Consider the following 16,413-nt stretch of genomic DNA (forward strand, 5'->3'; position numbering starts at 1 on the left):
AGAGGAAGGGATGTGTCACCCTCCGGGGCACACCTTCAGGTCCCAGCTCCCAGATCCCACATTCTCCTGGGCCCCTGACCCCCAGTGCCAGAGACAGGGAGGGCTGTCCGGGTGGGTAAGCTCAGAAAGGACAGGGGATCAAATCTCACAGTTCTTCCCTTCACCTTTTTGACAATTAAGGGAAAAAAATCGCAGGACCCCAAAATGTAAGAATGGAACTCTCGGACTAGGGACAGGAGGCCCCAAGGACACCGAGCACCCAGTTAGCCCGAGCATCCCAATGTGTTAACACCAAGCCAGAAACACTGACCAGCGGCTCCGGTGAAGACAGAAAGAAAATGAAAAGGCTGGACTGGGGCGAAGGGTTTTCTCGTCCCATGTGGCCAGTTCTGTTTTCTGACGCACCCCGTAAGATTCTATTTTATTCACGATGGTCGAGCGTTACATAACCTTTCGCTGGAGACCACAAGGCTTGTTTACTCGAGGCAAGAAATTCGATTTACCCGCTATATAGTTGACGATGGGAAACTGAGTTTTTAGTGTTATTTAACCCACTAATTAGGACTTTGCTGATCTGGTTATAATTAACCTAACCAGCAAGAAAACAATTCAGAATCTCTCAGAGTTAGAAAGGGGGGAAAACACTCTTTTCCTCCCTGCATCAAGTAAAAATATATGGTGTTCGTTGTAGGAACCGTCTGTCTTATGTTGAGTTTTAAAACACCGTCTGTCTAAAACACAGCACAGACCTTGACCTTTTCTTCGTCCACATTCCATGAACAAGTGCAGAGCGGAACTGCGGCCAAACAGACGGATGGGGGCCACGGGGGACCAGGCCCTGCAACTCTGGCCTCAGGGCAGGAGAGCCAAAGGGGGAGTCTGGGATGTGCTCTGGGGGTCTCAGAGAATCTCCCAGAACCAACTGGTTTAGAACACTGCTCCATCCCACTGTTTTCTAGGAAATGTCCCACTGATTCTGACTTCCAATCCTGGTGCGGGGATTCTAAGATACCAGTGTCCTCAACTCTCCCCCGGCCATCCACATCCAACCCCACAGGATCCGCACGTGATGACCTCACCTGTAGGAGTCACGGTAGCTCATGGTATCATGGCCCGAGTCCTCCTGTTCCTCCTCAGACACCTTGAAACACACCTTCTTGATGCCCCCGTGGTCGGCCCTGTCCATCTCGCTCTCGTCACTGACCAGCGGGGGGGATGAGGCCTCCTCGGCCAAGGGGGGATCACAGGACACACCGGAGGTGGGCTCCGTGATGGTGGACAGCAACCTGTGGGACCAAAGGGTGTCAGCTTAAAGGCATAGGGCCCCAGCTTCATTCTCCTCCAGGAAGGTCTCAGATAAGGCCCTGACCTCGGGCCTGGCCTCTGACTCAAAACACAGGGAGCCATCAAATGCTTCCTATCCCTTCCCTGAAAATCCAGCCAGCAACTCTACAGATACACATACACCGTCCCTCCTGTAGGGGGCATGACGTTGGGGGCAGGAGGTTTACTTCAAGCGAAGCCACAGGAGGCTCAAAAAGCACCGAACACAACTAGGAAACTCCGCATAAAAGGCCCAGAGAGCAAATCTCTTCAGCTTTGCAGGCCCTCACAGTCTGCTACTACTCAACCCCTCCACGCTGCTGCTGTGGTGGGAAAGCATCACAGACAAGATATAAACAAATGGGCATGGCTATGTTCCAATAAAACTTTATTAAAAAGAAAAAAAAAAAAAAACCAAGCAGTGGGCTGAGCTGGATTTGGCCTACAGGTCATAATTCATCAGTTCCAGGCCCAGAATATAACGGTTAAGCGCATAGGGTTTTAAGACAGGCCCCAGATTCAAATCACAATGCTACCATTTCCTAGCTTAGAGACCTAAAGCAACTACTTAACCTCTCTGAGGCTCAGTTTCTTCAGCTGCAAAATGGAGTCATACCAGTAACTGTGTCCTAGGTAGCTGTCAAGATTAAGGGACTAAGGGGCGCCTGGGTGGCTCAGTGGGTTAAGCCTCTGCCTTCGGCTCAGATCATGGTCCCGGGGTCCTGGGATCGAGCCCCACATCGAGCCCTGCATCAGGCTCTCTGCTCAGCAGGGAGCCTGCATCCCCCCACCCACCCTCACTGCCTGCCTCTCTGCCTACTTGTGATCTGTCAAATAAATAAAATCTTTAAAAAAAAAAAAAAAAGATTAAGGGACTTAAAACGTACAAAGTTCAGAAAAGCGTCTGGTGCCTTGCAGGTGACCACTGGACCCCCCGACCTACCCCACTTCCCCTCAGTGGGCTCCGCGTTAGCATTTGCCCCACCCTGCAGGTGAGGCTCAGACAGGCCAAGCGCCTCAGTCGCACGGCTCTCGCCTCCAGAACCTACATTATTTTTCCTTTATAGAGGACAATTTCCAACTCCCACAAAAGCAGAAGGAACAGCATGAAACACCCCAGGGACCCCGCAGGCCACTGCAGCCCTGGCAACTCAGGGCCCACCTCTGTCTCCTTACTTGTTCCCACTGCTTTTACCTCCGCTTGAGTATTTAAGATGATTCTAAGATATCATGAATTTCCCCCATAATGACTTTTACGTGCATCTCTAGCACATAAGCACTTTCTTTTAAAGCAACGTTCTTCACTGTCACCCCACCCCCACTCCCCAGAAACGTTTAGCAATTTAGCACATTTCCTGTGAGGCAAACATTTAGCAATGCCCAGAAACATTTCTATTTGTCACAACTGATGTGGGGGAGGAGGGGGGCACTTCTGGGCTCTGGTGAGTAGAAGCCCACAGAGTCACTAAATGTCTCACAGCACACGGGACGGCCCCACAGCAGAGAACGACCCAAGCCCGAAATGCCAGTAGTGTCAAGGCCGAGAAACCGTCTTGCAAACATAACCAGTCTGCTATCACCACATCTAACAAAATCAGTAATTCCCCAATACCATCTCGTATGCCCACCCATATTCAAATGTCCCTAACAGTCTTAAAGGTGTCTTTTCACAGATGATGTGTTGAAAACAGATTTTTTTTTAAAAGATTTATTTATTTATTTATTTGATAGAGAGAGAGAGAGAGATCACAAGTAGGCCGAGAGGCAGGCAGAGAGAGAGGAAGGGAAGCAGGCTCCCCTTGAGCAGAGAGCCCGATGCGGGACTCGATCCCAGGACCCTGAGATCATGACCTGAGCCGAAGGCAGCGGCTTAACCCACTGAGCCACCCAGGCGCCCCTGAAAACAGATTCTTGACCAGGTCCAGATGTTGTACATGGCTGATGTGTGTCTCAAGTCTCTTCTTCCTCCCTGTACCTGCTGCCCCACCCCCACCCCCACCTGTGTGTTAAAGAGACTGGGTCACTTGTCTTCTAGAATCACCCACGCTATAGATTTGGCCACCTGCCTTCCCAGAGTGCCACTTCAGCACCCTCTATCCCCCACATCCCGTCGCTGAGTAGTTAGACCCAGACTCTGGCTGGAGGACGGACATTTCCACTGTGTGTCCTGTGGCATGACACCGAGAAGGACACGTCCAGCGGTCTCTCCTTCTGCAAAGAAAGTTCCCTCCAAACCTTTCTCCAAATAGCATCAGCATTTCCTAGTGACTGCTGCCCACATCCATTATTTCATTAGAGCAGTGGTTCTCCATCGGAGGGGGGAGCTCTACCCACCCCCCACCACCCCCCGCAGGGAGCATTTGGCAATGTCTGAGGACATTTCTGGCTGTCACAATCTTGGACCAGGGGAGCCATAGTATCTCGAGGATACAGACCAGGGGCGTCACTAAGTCACCTATGAGGTAACCCCACAGTGCCCCCCCCAATACAAAGGGTTATTCTACCCAAAACGTTGGCATTGCTGAGGCTAGCAAATGCTGACACTCCCACTCCCTCCCCTGTTCCCTCTGGGGCCGGACGCACCTGTTAATCTGGGTGACATACTGCTTCATCTCCTTCAAGGCCACGTCCAGTTTGGTGAAGAGCTGCCGGTAGGCTCCCTGGATCTCACGGTCCTCCTGTTTGAGTAGGAAGCTCAGGCCCCGGTCCTCCTGGCTAGCAGTTTCACTGGCAGACCCAAAGCCACTGTCGTTGAGGCCCTGCTGTTGGAGGTCCCCGTCAGCAGCAGGCAGGCACTTCCAGGATGGGGCAGCCATGGTGGTGATACAGTGCTGGGTGTAGGACATGGGGTTCAGGTGGCCTACAGCAGGAGGAGAGGGGGCGCTCGTTTGGAAACAGCCTCCAGACACCCATAAACCCCTTAGAAATATACAAACCTATTCCATGGATCCCAATGAGTGAGAAAAACTTTCTATTAAATATTCGTTTAATTGACTAGATAACTTGGAGAGGAAAGTTTCCGTTTGAGATGCTTTTAACCACCATGAAACTTTTCCTGACTGGAACACAGACATGATGGCTGGTACTACAGCAGCCATTTTACATCATAAGGCATCCTTCAGGAAGGAAGCCACCTCTAGAGATGGTGAGCTAGAAGGAACCTGGATCCCTGATGGCTAACTGGGGAGCCACCACTCTAGTCCTGGACTACTGTTCTCTGGACATGTTTCCACAGACCTGAACACAACATCTAACAGACACACGCAGTTACCTTGCTCGGGGTCAAGGCCGATGAGGGAGGGTTTACGACCGAAACGGATACTGAAGGACCTGCCAACTGAGGGAGTGGTCTTGGGGTAGGACACTTCCATGAGGTTGACGTGGCAATTGGTGGGGCAGAAGTCCAGGCCACACAGCGGATGGGGTTCCGGGGATGCTTGTTTGAAGGGTGGGCTGACCCTGCTCTTCAACTGGGCTGCAAACTGAGAAAGGTGGGGGATATGGGGTCATGATTCAGGGGTCTGGGAATTCCGGCCCACCTCTAGCACCCACTTCACCCTAGTCTAGGCCAGACATTCCAAAACTAGATAAAATGCCAACAGCTTCAAAGGGAAAAGTGAATTCCCCTACACTTGCCTTTCACTGCATCCAGATTTCAAGGACGGTATGGGGAGATCTGAAGCCTCCAACTACCCACCCACATTCATTTCTTCACCTCAGCTGCTCTGACCTATCCGTGAGGAACCATCTCTCCCCAAAAGCATGAGAAGGAGAGGGGCCACCTTCTTGTGATGGTGTGATAGCTGAGCACCTGGATACAACCATGCCTGAAGTTCACCTATGGACTTTTAAGTAACATAAACCAATAAATACTCCTGTTTGTTTAATGTATGTTGGGTTGAATTTTAACATTTACAACCAAAACAGCCCAGGCTGAGACCCTTTGGGGTGCAAGTACCTCCTGGTAGCAGGCAATCCTCTGGCCGATGCTCTCCAGCTTGGTGTCACAGATGTTGCGGAACTCGTAGTGGGACATGGTCTTGATGTTGTTGTTCAGGGCCATGAGCCGCCCACAGTTCTGCACAAAGACACTGTCATCGGCAGCAAAGGCCTTGAGGATCTGCAGAAATACGAACCACCACTGAGCACACACTATGCACCAACGAGGGTCTTAAGCAGTTTCTCTATGGTGATCCCTGTAGGCTTGTAATAGCCCCGTGAGATGGGGTCCGCTACCGGCAGATAAATAAACTGAGGCTAAAGAGAAAAGAAGAAAGGGGGGAAAAGCGACTCTCCTAAATCCCAAAACTGCCAAGTGGTGGGGCAGCAACCAGACTTCAGGGCTCCAGGCTAAGTTGTAGGAAATGAGAATGAGGTGCCCCACCCCACAGGGCAGGGCAGCGCCCAGTAAGACCTTGGCAGCGAGGCCGAAGCAGCCACGGGGCTCCACGATCTTCTCCAGCACGTGGCATTTGACGCCTGCGGTGCTCACATACTCATACACCACGCCATGCTCCAAGTGTACGTTGTCCACGGTCAAGGTGACCACAGGGCTGTCTTCATGCAGGCTCAGCTGGGGCCCCAGGGACATCAGGGGAAAGGCTGGAAGCCAAAGGGACAGGCAGCCCTGAGGAGGGGGCACCACCTCCCAGCCAGTCCACCCCCCAACCCAGCACCACAGTGGCTCACGTGGGACACGTGGGGAGAAGCCTGTGCTACAGCTCTGCCCATTCTGGCCAGCCCACTCTTGCTCACCCCTTGTCCTCGATTTTCCTTCTAGGAATCCACCTTTGTGCCCCATTCCCAGTCTCTGTGGCTCACAAGAAGGAAGCCCTAACCATGGCGACTGGTTCAGGAACAAGCATGTGACCCAATCCAGGCCAATGAGAGTCAAGTCTGGGACTTCCATTGGATCTACAAAGAGAACTGGACATTCCCTTTTTCAGTGGGACTCCAAACCACTGGAACCACTGCATGCAGAACACACAGTAGGAGCACAGGCAAGAACTGGACCAAAAGAGGGACTTTTCCCGAGACTATAGGTAAAACTGGATGGAGCCAGACCTGAAGCTGGCTTGACCCTACTCAATGTTTAGTTGGCTGAGCCACTATTCTTATGTAGCCCAGTTTCAGTCCTGATTAACGTGGGCCCACAGAGTCTAAGTGATTCCTCAGAGGCCACACCGCTAGGTAGTGACATAGCTAGAAAATGAAGCGGACACTTTACTGGACTGAACTGCTTTCCCTTATACCTGTTCCAAAGAGCACCTCTCAACACACCCACCAGGATGGCCATCCCCCCTCACATCCATACTGTGTTGCTGCCTGCCAGCTTTTCTGCTCCCAGTCTGTTCCCCCTTGTGTCAGCACCATGAGAACAGAAACCCTATCCATCTTGGAGCCAGACTGAAGGAACAAGCATGTGACCCAAGCCAGGCCAATGAGAGTCAAGTCTGGGACTTCCATTGGATCTACGAGGAGACAGACTCTTTTTCAACTGCAGATTCCAAGTCGCTAGACCCACCGGCAGAACAGAGCACGTGAAAGAGAAACCAATATTTTTATGGACCCCCAGCTCCTAGAACAGGGCCTGGCATACAGCAGGTGCTTCTCCTTGCTGAACAGAGACTAGAAATAGCCAGCTCCTCTCAGCATACTTGACCATCATTATCGGGGTCCCCCATGTGCTGGGGAAGAAGCCCCACAGCCCTTGCCTCTCAGAGGGCATAAAGCAGGCTCAGCCTCTCCTCCCCCCATCAGCCTGTCCCTTTCAGGACTCCTCTGCCAGGCTGTGTGCTTCAGCAGGAAGGGGATGGCTCTCCGAACAACCCCCTAAACCCCATTCTTCACTGACCCTGAGTATACCAGCAAGGAGCCCACAGATGTCAGATGCAGAGGCAACCAGAGCCCCTACTCTTCCCACAGCCTCTGCCTCCACCTCCAGCCCAGTGGAAATACAGGGCAGAATCCAGAGAAGCAATCGGCAAAAACAGGCTACTGTTCAAAAGACACAATCACTGAGTGCCTACTACGTGCCAGGCACAGTTCCGGGCTCCGAGGTTCCAGCAAGGAAGAAAGCAAACAAAACCCTGCCCTTGTGGGTTTTATGCACTAGTGGGGAAAACAAAAGACAAACAGCTGTATGATATGTTAACAATACTTGCAATGAGGAAAATAAAATAGGATGAGGAGACACTGAGGAAAAGAAAGGGCTTAACCAAGGTGCTCAGGGGGCCTCCCTGACGAGGTGACCTATGAGCAGAGAGCTGAGTGAGATAAAGAGCATGAGGTAAGAAGTACTCTGGGGGAGAGCATTTGAGGCAGGCAAGACTGCAAGTGCAAAGGCCCTGGGGCAAGAATACACTTAGTATTTGAGAGCAAGAGACTGGAGGGCATAGAGCAGAGAGCACAAGATGAAAAGTGTTGGGAGGTGTGGCCGGAAGACCATGAAGAGGAGGACTGGGTCTTTGCCTGGAGTAGGGTGGGAGCCACTGGAAGATTCTGTTCTGTTTTTTGAGAAAAGCCTATAGGAAGAAGAAATAAGGCAGGACAGGGAGAACAGTGAGTAGGCTAGTGCAGGGGTCCGGGTAAGAAATGATGGTGACGGGGTGCCTGGGTGGCTCAGTGGGTTAAAGCCTCTGCCTTCGGCACGGGTCATGATCTCAGGATCCTGGGATCGAGTCCTGCGTTGGGCTCTCTGCTCAGCGGGGAGCCTGCTTCCCCCCCGCTCTCTGCCTGCCTCTCTGCCTGCTTGTGATCTGTCAAATAAATAAATAAAATCTTAAAAAAAAAAGAAAAGAAAAGAAATGATGGTAGCTTAGGCCAGGCAGTGATGGAGGGGGTGGGAAGTGGTCAGATTCTGAATGCAGAAGGAAGGTAGGGCAACAGGTGCGCTGCTGGGATCAAGGTGGAGGGCGAGAGGAGAGAGAGAACAGACAAGACACACTCCGAGGTTTGCAGCCTGAGAATCTGGGAAGGATGGAGCAGGGACACTTAGAGGAGGACGGGGCTTCAGGGGGAGGCTGGGATTTCGGTTTGGGCCCTGCTAAGTGTGCCGTGCCCAACGGACATCCCAGGGCTGGCAGGTAGAAAGACGGTCTGGAGCCCAGGGCTGAGGCTGGGCTAGGGATAAAGATGGGAGCTCGTAGTGGACAGAACACTGGCTCCTGACAGACGCCTGTGCCCCAAGCCCTGGACCCTGTAAGTACGCTGTTCCATGGCGGCGGAGGAGCAGATTACAGTTGCAGATGGAACTAAGTTTATTAAATGATGGGTTTTATACTAAAGAGATTACCCTGGGTTACCCAGATGAGCCCCCAACGTGACCATATGGTCCTTCCATGGGGAAGATGGAGCCAGGAGAGTGGGAATTAGAGAGAGAGCAGTGTGAGGGGGACTCAGGCCAACGCCGCTAGCTCTGAAGATGGAGGAAGGGACTATGTGCCCAGGAATGCAGGCAGCTTCTAGAAGCTGTAACAGGCAAGTACACGGAGTCTCCCCTCAAGCCCCAGAAAGGAACAGAGCTCCGTGGAGACCTGGCGGATGGCCCAGCAGGACTCAGTGTCGACGTCTGGCCTCCAGTGCTGTGGGGTTTTGAGGGTGTGTGTGTGGCTCCGTGTTACAGCGGCGAGCAGACAGGAAGACAGAGCTGACAGCACCACCACAGCCTGGCCAGGAGCAGGGGGAAGCATGGACACAGAAGAGGACAGTCCCCGCTGGACTGTCTGGCCACTCTTGGCCACATGGCCCACCTGTCCCTTTACCTGAGTCAGACTGCGGGTCCTCGCCGGGGGCCTCCTGGCTGGCTCGGGCCTCCTGGGCATCCTCATGGGTGTGGTAGACCCACTGGTACAGACCCTACCAGAGGGCAGAGTAAGAGGGCGCTGCGTCCCCAGGAGCCCCGGGAGGAACGGATAGGGCTGCGGGGCAAGCCGTTCCCTGACTCCACAGCCCAGGCTTCTAGCCTGCAGACCACCTTTGAGAGTCTCCAAGATTTCACTCTAGAACCTTCCTGAGGGACCTCCAGTCATGCTCAGCCCTCACCCTTTAGAGTCTATGCTCCTCAGAGAAGCCAGGGCAGGGGGAGCCTCTGAAAAAACAGAGGTCAGACCCATGGTAGCAGAACCCACCCCCTGGTCTCTCCCATAGCCCCAAGGCCCACAGACACGCCAGGCACATAGCAGTCATTCAAATAACGCTTACTAGATGAAACAGTGAAGGCCTGCCCCTCCCCAGGACCCCGGCCCTCACCCCAACTAGAACATCAACTTTTACCATCAACTCTGCCGAATGTGCCTATGCAGTAAGAGAGGAGGGTCTTATCACACCCATGTCACAACTGTGACCATCGAGACCGTGAGGTATCACGGCCCAGTTCCTCTAGCTCAGGGAGACAGAGTGAACAAGACCCTGAGCCCAGCTCAGCCCTGCATGGTAGGCAGCCCCACCCGCCCCACCCCAAAAGCTGTGCTGCCTTCAGGCTTCTCCGCAAGAAAGGAGGCGGCCCTCAGCCCCCTGTGCCACAGAGCAGGGCTCCCCCGATCCCCTCGGCTGCTGGCTGGCTCACCAGGGCCTCTTCTTGGTGGTTCCGGAATGCCTGGAAGTGCTCTAGGACCTCCTGTGCACCATCGTTCACCACGTTGTTGCCATTGACCTTGAGGATGCACTGGCCAGCACAGAGCCCTGCAGCCGCAGCCTCGGAGCCTAAGGAGACAGGAGTGTGTGAGGGTGGATACAAGGCAGAGAGCGTGGGGCAGCGGCAGGCAAGGGCAAGTAACCAGATGAACGCTGTCCCCCACCCCGCGCACCGCCCCAACACCTCAAACACACCCCCGACACTCCACCCCATCCCTCCTGCCCTCAAGCCACTCTCCAACCCACTCCAAGAGGCAGGACAGAGACTAGCATTCCCATTTTGCAGAAGAGGAAACTGAGCCTCAGAGAAGTAGCAGCGAGGCCAAGGTCAACATAGCAAGGAAAGCTGGATGTGAACCTGGTACACTCCACTCTCAAGGTTCATCGCCTTTAAAATCCCTCGCCAACCTGAGATACCGTGACAGGATCAGCCCCATTTTGTAGACAGGGAAACAAAGGGGTAGAGAGGAAAAGTGATTCTCTCAAGGTCACTTGATGAAGAGAAGCCAGGATCCAAACCCAGGTCTACCAGACTTCAAGTGCATGCTTTTCCAACCATACCACGACTCCCAAACTACAGGTCTTGGCCCCCCGGGGCTTTATGTGGCTAATATGAAGAGTCTGGAAATATAAATGATTGCCAAGCCCCATCCATGCCTGGGAGAAGATCGGGCCTATTTGCTGTGATGGTGACAAGTACCGGCCTGGACCCAGGAGCTGGCATTCAAAACCTGGCTCTGCCACTGACCACCTGTGTGACCTCTGGCACACTCCCCAACCTCTCTATGCCTTGATCTCCTCATCTGTCAAAGAAGGACACTAATAATATGTACTCATCGGGTTCTCGAGAGATTCAGGGAGTTAAAAGTGTAAAGCATTTAGCTCCAGGCCCTGTTCTTAGTAAGTGCTCAAGAAATATCAGTTGTTTTACTATTTTAGCCTGGTTCACCCACAAACCCCTGTTCTTCTCTTGCAGCTGCTAAAGGCCAACGTTTGGGGTCAAGTGAGTCTCTTCTATGCCCCCATCCACGCAGGCTCCAGACGCCAGCCTCCCTGGTCTCTACCGGTAAGAGCCCAGCAGGACCCCAACCCTTTGTTCTGAAAACCAAAGAGTCATCAGAGAGCGCCAGATGCCCCCTGTAGGGTGAAAGTGCCCTGCGATCAAGAACTGTTGCTTTAAAGAAAAAATAAAAACCCACTTTAAAATACTTAACAGAGGGGCGCCTGGGTGGCTCAGTGGGTTAGAGCCCTGTCTTCAGCTCAGGTCATGATTCCAGGGTCCTGGGATCAAGTCCCACATCGGGCTCTCTGCTCAGTGGGGAGCCTGCTTCCCCCTCTCTCTGCCTGCCTCTCTATTTGTGATCTCTGTCTGTCAAATAAATAAATAAAATCTTTAAAAAATAAAATAAAATAGGGGCACCTGAGTGGTTCAGTGGGTTAATCCTCTGCCTTCAGCTCAGGTCCTGATCCCAGGGTCCTAGAATCAAGCCCCGCATCGGGCTCTGCTCAGCAAAGAGCCTGCTTCCCCCTCTCTCTCTGCCTGCCTACTTGTAATCTCTCTCTCTCTCTCTCTGTCAAATAAATAAATAAATAATCTTTAAAAAATAATAATAATAAAATAAAATAGTTAACAGAGGGGCACCTGGGTGGTTCAGTCATTAAGCGTTTGCCTGGCATCGAGCCCCGCATCGGGCTCCCTACTCAGCGGGAAACCTGCTTCTCCCTCTCCCTCTGCAGCTCCCCCTGCTTGTTCCCTCTCTCGGTAAGTCTCTTTCTGTCAAATAAATAAATAAAATCTTTTAAAATATAAAATAGTTAACAGACTCTTGGTAGCTTTCTGCCATGATACGCATTTTCTTTCATCAACTCATGTTACAACTATGACCATGAAAGTGGACAGTTCATGTTTCAACTTAAAAAGTGTGGCCCTCAGGGGCACCTGGGTGGCTCAGTAGGTTAAGCCTCTGCCTTCGGCTCGGGTCCTGGGATGGAGCCCCATATCGGGCTCTCTGCTCAGCAGGGAGCCTGCTTCACCCTCTCTCTCTGCCTGCCTCTCTGCCTACTTGCGATCTGTCTCTCTGTCAAATAAATAAAATCTAAAAAAATAAAATAAAATAAAAATGCAGCCCTCAGATACGAAGAGGGTTCAGAGCCCAGAACTTCAGACCTATGTGGTCTTGTCTCCCGGAGGGAGTGACCCTCTAAGCATCATGCATGGGGGAGGCAGCACGAGAGCAGGCTGACTCTTGGCCCTTGGGCTGGATCAGACCCCAGAAGTGTGGCCAAAATTCCCACTTCTGCCTTCCTTTAAAAACTCATTCCTACCTGGTCATAATGAGCTTGAGCTGAGGGAAAACGAGCCCCTTTGAAAGTGAGCACATCTTTTCTCACCTTGCCGTAGTCCCCACCGTTCCCTATGCGTTCCCCTCAGCTGTCTGAGCCCCTCTCAGTCTGCTGGGCTCACCTCTGCCCACGGCGTAGACGCACGGCGGGGCAGCTCCGCGGATCTGGAAGCACAGAGCCTCTGGATGGTCGGGAACTTTGATGATCCTGCGCCGGGTAGAAGCAGCAGTAAGAGAAAGCAGCATTTCGCCTAGGAGCCCAGGGGACCACCTGGGGAGCCCTTGCCTCCCAGACTTTGGGGAAACCAGCCCAAAGGAGTAGCAATGCCAGTCTCTGGGCACCCAAAAAGACAGACAAACCTCACTTAACCGGAGCCCATACCTCTGGCATCTTTAATGACTCAGAACCACCCGTCCTGCCCTTGGAGACTGAATCCACACACAGAAATCCCAGGTCACCCTCCTGATGCCTTCTCTGTCACCCTCTCAGTGAGAGGAGGCCCCCGGGTGTTCAAACCAGCCCCTCGGGCAGCAAGTATTTTGTTCAACAATCACAGATGGCGAGAGTGAGAAGTGACCCAGAACATCTTGGTGTTGACTCTAGAAAAATGCCAAGTGTCCCCTAGAGAACACAGTTCAAAAGGCCAGGTCTGGGCCATTCCGCAAGTGGGAGGCCAGAGCAGAGTGAGCCGCACCCGCCCGAGGCCGTGCGGTGGGTGACACTGTCCCAGTGGCTTCGATGCAGCTGCGTGCTTCCCCGTCAAGAGCGTATGCCCCACGGTGGGGCTCAGGATCATCCTCCCATCCCCACCTGCCAGGTAAAACCATCTCGGGAGCCTGTTCTCGAACTTGCGGCACTTCCAGAACTTGACGCAGGCACACTCCCCCGGGTGATTTCTGCCACTTCCACATACCAAACTATCAATCATCTTCCCTAAATTGGCTTGCCTTTCCCACTGAAAGAATCACAGTTAAAACTTTCCATCACTCCCCTCAATAGGAAACCGGGAGCCTTTGCCTTAAATAGAAGAGAGAAATAAAACCCAAATGCACAATTTCTAAAATAGAAAATGCTTCTCCCTGCACCTATATCTGGCATCGACCGCTTCTCACCACCTCCACGGCCGCCACACAGCCTCCTCGCCAACCCCCTACTTCCACCTTTGCCCCTGACAAACTAGTCTCCACCTGTGGCCGGGGGACTCCTCCCAGAAGCTGTGTCACATCATGCCTTGCCTCTGCTCAGAACCGTCCGGCGGCTCCATGGTCCTTAACGTAGGCACAAAGTCCTAAAAGGCCTGGCCTCCCTTGTCTGGTCGACCTCATCACCTACCCTTCCCTCCCCCTCACTCTGCTCCACCCCATCAGCCTCTTCACTGTTCCTCAAAGATACAAGCCACAGTTCCACCCCAGGACCTTTGCACTGGCTGTCTCCTCTGCCCCAAACACTCTTCCTCCCCTTGACTCCCTCCCATCCCTTCTCGGTTTTCACCTCAGTTCACCACAGCATCTCCCTGGCTGCCATCCCTCCACACAGGCTCTCTTCTTTCCCAGCTGGAGAGACTGGCCGAGGCTTACTACGACCTGGTTCACTACGTCTCTCAGTTCTCTGTCTTGCTTTTTTGTGTGTCTCCTGCCCGACCCTCCACCTAGACTGAGAGGTATGAATGGTAGGAGGGCATCCAGACATGCCTGCATCCCTAGGGCCTGGAACGCCACTCAGCACATAGTAGGTGTTCGGTAAACATCTCCTGAATGAATGAAAGTAGCAGCCTCATGTCACGTGCCCTAGAATGGGCCCCATCCACAGGGAACCAGGACAGCTCGAGCCCCCACCACCACTCCTGGCACTGAGGCAACTCCTTAGGCCAAAAGGAAGACGGGCCGGACACCCCATCATGGAGACACTCACTCTTTGGCCTTGGTGGCTACCAGGAGGCGCAGTGGGCGGCGGGAGCAGAAAGACTGGTTGAGGATGGACTCCACCTCTGCAAAGGGCCTCAGGAACACCAGATCCTCGTTGATGGAGTAGATCTTCCTCCCTACCTGCAGGCCGGCCATCTTGGCGGAGGAGATGGAGGAGACACGCAGACGAGGTCACTAGCCTCCCTTCCTCCTCACCTCGGTGCACACAGCCAGCCCAGGGACCAAGCACGCCCCGAGTGAGACCCCCAGGGCAACCCCGCTCCCCGCTGTGGTGAGCAGTTAAGAAACCAGCTTTCATCCTGCGCCTCCCCACAGGGCAACAGGGGGAGCCAGTGGAGTACAGGCTGGGAGACCAGCCCAAGCAGGGGGCTCACTTGCGGCTCTCCCTAGAGCGCGCAGGGGAGCCCGCCCTGGCCTGAGTGTGCCCACAGGACCACCAGCAGGGAGGAACCATGGACACTGTGGGTGGCCCCCCTGGGAGGCCTCACCTCAGCCAGCGAGCCCCGCTGGACTGACTTCACCACCACGGCTTTGTTCTTCTCCTCGATGTCAAAGCCATAGTCCTCCTCCTGGGGCAGGATCTGAGGGCCCAAAGCAGGAGAGACCCGGTGAAACGCTGAGGGTCCCCACAAGACCACGATGCTACCAGCTCCGCGTGCCCCAGTCCTCCAGGGACTAGGGGTGCATGACAGCATTAAAAACTAAATACAAAGAGCACCCAGTACACAGTAGGTGCTCAGTACATACCAGGGAGGACACACCACCTAGCTCATGCCTCAGCCTGGTGCTAATCATGTCTTTTTTACTTTTCACTTCTGTCTCCCCTTTCTCCTCCCAATACGAGCACCAAGTCTGCTCCACTATACCACCACTGTCCCCCCCATCAGCAGGCAAACTGTACGGGCTCAGTAACAATCCGCTGGCTTTATGAATAAAACAGATCCAACAATGTCCAGCCACCAAGAACTTGGGGACATGAAAGGAGTTTAGGGAGGAACAGTCCTGCCCGCTGCCGCGTGGCAGGCAAGTTGGGAAGTTTGGGGCTTCTGTGGGCAGGAGGGATGCCAGGGACATGCATTTATTTGTTCAACAAATTTTGCTGAGCTGCTGCCTGTGATACAAGCCAGGTGCTTTATGCAACACCGGAAACAGTGCTGGATAAGTGCTCTGCTGCGGCCGACCATCTAGTGGGGAAGACAGACTACAGACAAATGAGCGAGGAAAGACAGAACGTGATGCAGGCAATGTACACAGTCTGAGTTCAAATAAAGCTCTTAATGGGACAGACGGGTGTGGCAGGGGTCCCAGAGGAGGAGTTACCTGAGCTGAGACCTGAATGAAATGAGGAACAGAACTTTATGAAACTGGAAAAAGTGTTCTGGGCAGAGGGCACAGCACGTGCAAAGGCCCTGAGTCAGGCCCATAGTACTCGAGAATAAGACAGATTAGAGACAGAGATGATAGGATAGGAGAAGACAGAGATTAGAGTGGCTGGGGTCGGGTGAAGGAGGGGAGAACCCAGGAGATGAAGCTGGAGAGATAGGGACAGTCTTATAGACCATGATGAGAGACTGGATTTCATCCCAAGTGTGAAGGGAGCACGGGTGGGCTTTATAGTGGGAGAAATGGGAATCCCCATATTTACGGGACCCCTGTAAGCATCACATGAGAGAAGTTAATGGTGCCGTCTTCCCATGAGTCGGACATCAGCCCCAACTCCGGCTGTAGCAGGAGATCTAAGCTGCTGAGCCTTCCTTTCGCCACCTCCTGTGGACCAGGCATGAAGGCAGAAGCTGCTGGTCACCAGAATACAGAGAAACAAGACTTGGAGGGCTAGACTGGGCAGATAGCTGGGCGGGCTGGTAAACGTTCCCCTCAGCTGTAAGGGTATTTACAGCAATTGCACATGGACAGGGCACCGCCGGCAGACCTAAGGCTTTGCAAAGGATCTGGGATGAGTCATTTCAGGGGCCAACCTCTCTGCACGATGCTAAGCTGGGACGTGGGGTAGATGGGGGTGGGGCAGATGGGGAAGAAGGAAAGGGAAAGAAAGGAAGCCAGCAAGCCTGATCTCTCCAGAAAGAAGGTAGTCTTGGCCCATGAAGTGTAGAAGCCCCATCCTCGGGTGCTACAAGTTGAGCCCAACTTCTCTTGCCATAATCGGCAGGTCGCCCTGCTCCTGGGCCGC

At 53.3% G+C, this 16,413-nt stretch overlaps 1 protein-coding gene across 2 annotated transcripts in view; it reads right to left on the reverse strand.

Moving 5' to 3' along the window:
• Positions 1–16,413, reverse strand: part of PREX1 (phosphatidylinositol-3,4,5-trisphosphate dependent Rac exchange factor 1) — a 176,719-nt gene that overhangs the window by 20,025 nt on the left and 140,281 nt on the right. For both annotated transcript variants that reach the window (XM_082744784.1, XM_082744785.1), the window contains 10 exons: positions 14,714–14,806; positions 14,212–14,360; positions 12,422–12,507; positions 9,890–10,026; positions 9,087–9,180; positions 5,738–5,925; positions 5,282–5,443; positions 4,595–4,805; positions 3,907–4,183; positions 1,080–1,286 (listed from right to left, as the gene is read on the reverse strand). In XM_082744784.1, coding sequence (XP_082600910.1) covers positions 1,080–1,286; positions 3,907–4,183; positions 4,595–4,805; positions 5,282–5,443; positions 5,738–5,925; positions 9,087–9,180; positions 9,890–10,026; positions 12,422–12,507; positions 14,212–14,360; positions 14,714–14,806 — 1,604 coding nt within the window. The remainder of the gene's footprint in view (positions 1–1,079; positions 1,287–3,906; positions 4,184–4,594; positions 4,806–5,281; positions 5,444–5,737; positions 5,926–9,086; positions 9,181–9,889; positions 10,027–12,421; positions 12,508–14,211; positions 14,361–14,713; positions 14,807–16,413) is intronic.

Source organism: Mustela nivalis (assembly GCF_964662115.1).
Source record: "Mustela nivalis genome assembly, chromosome: 8".
NCBI classification, from domain to species: Eukaryota; Metazoa; Chordata; class Mammalia; order Carnivora; family Mustelidae; genus Mustela; species Mustela nivalis.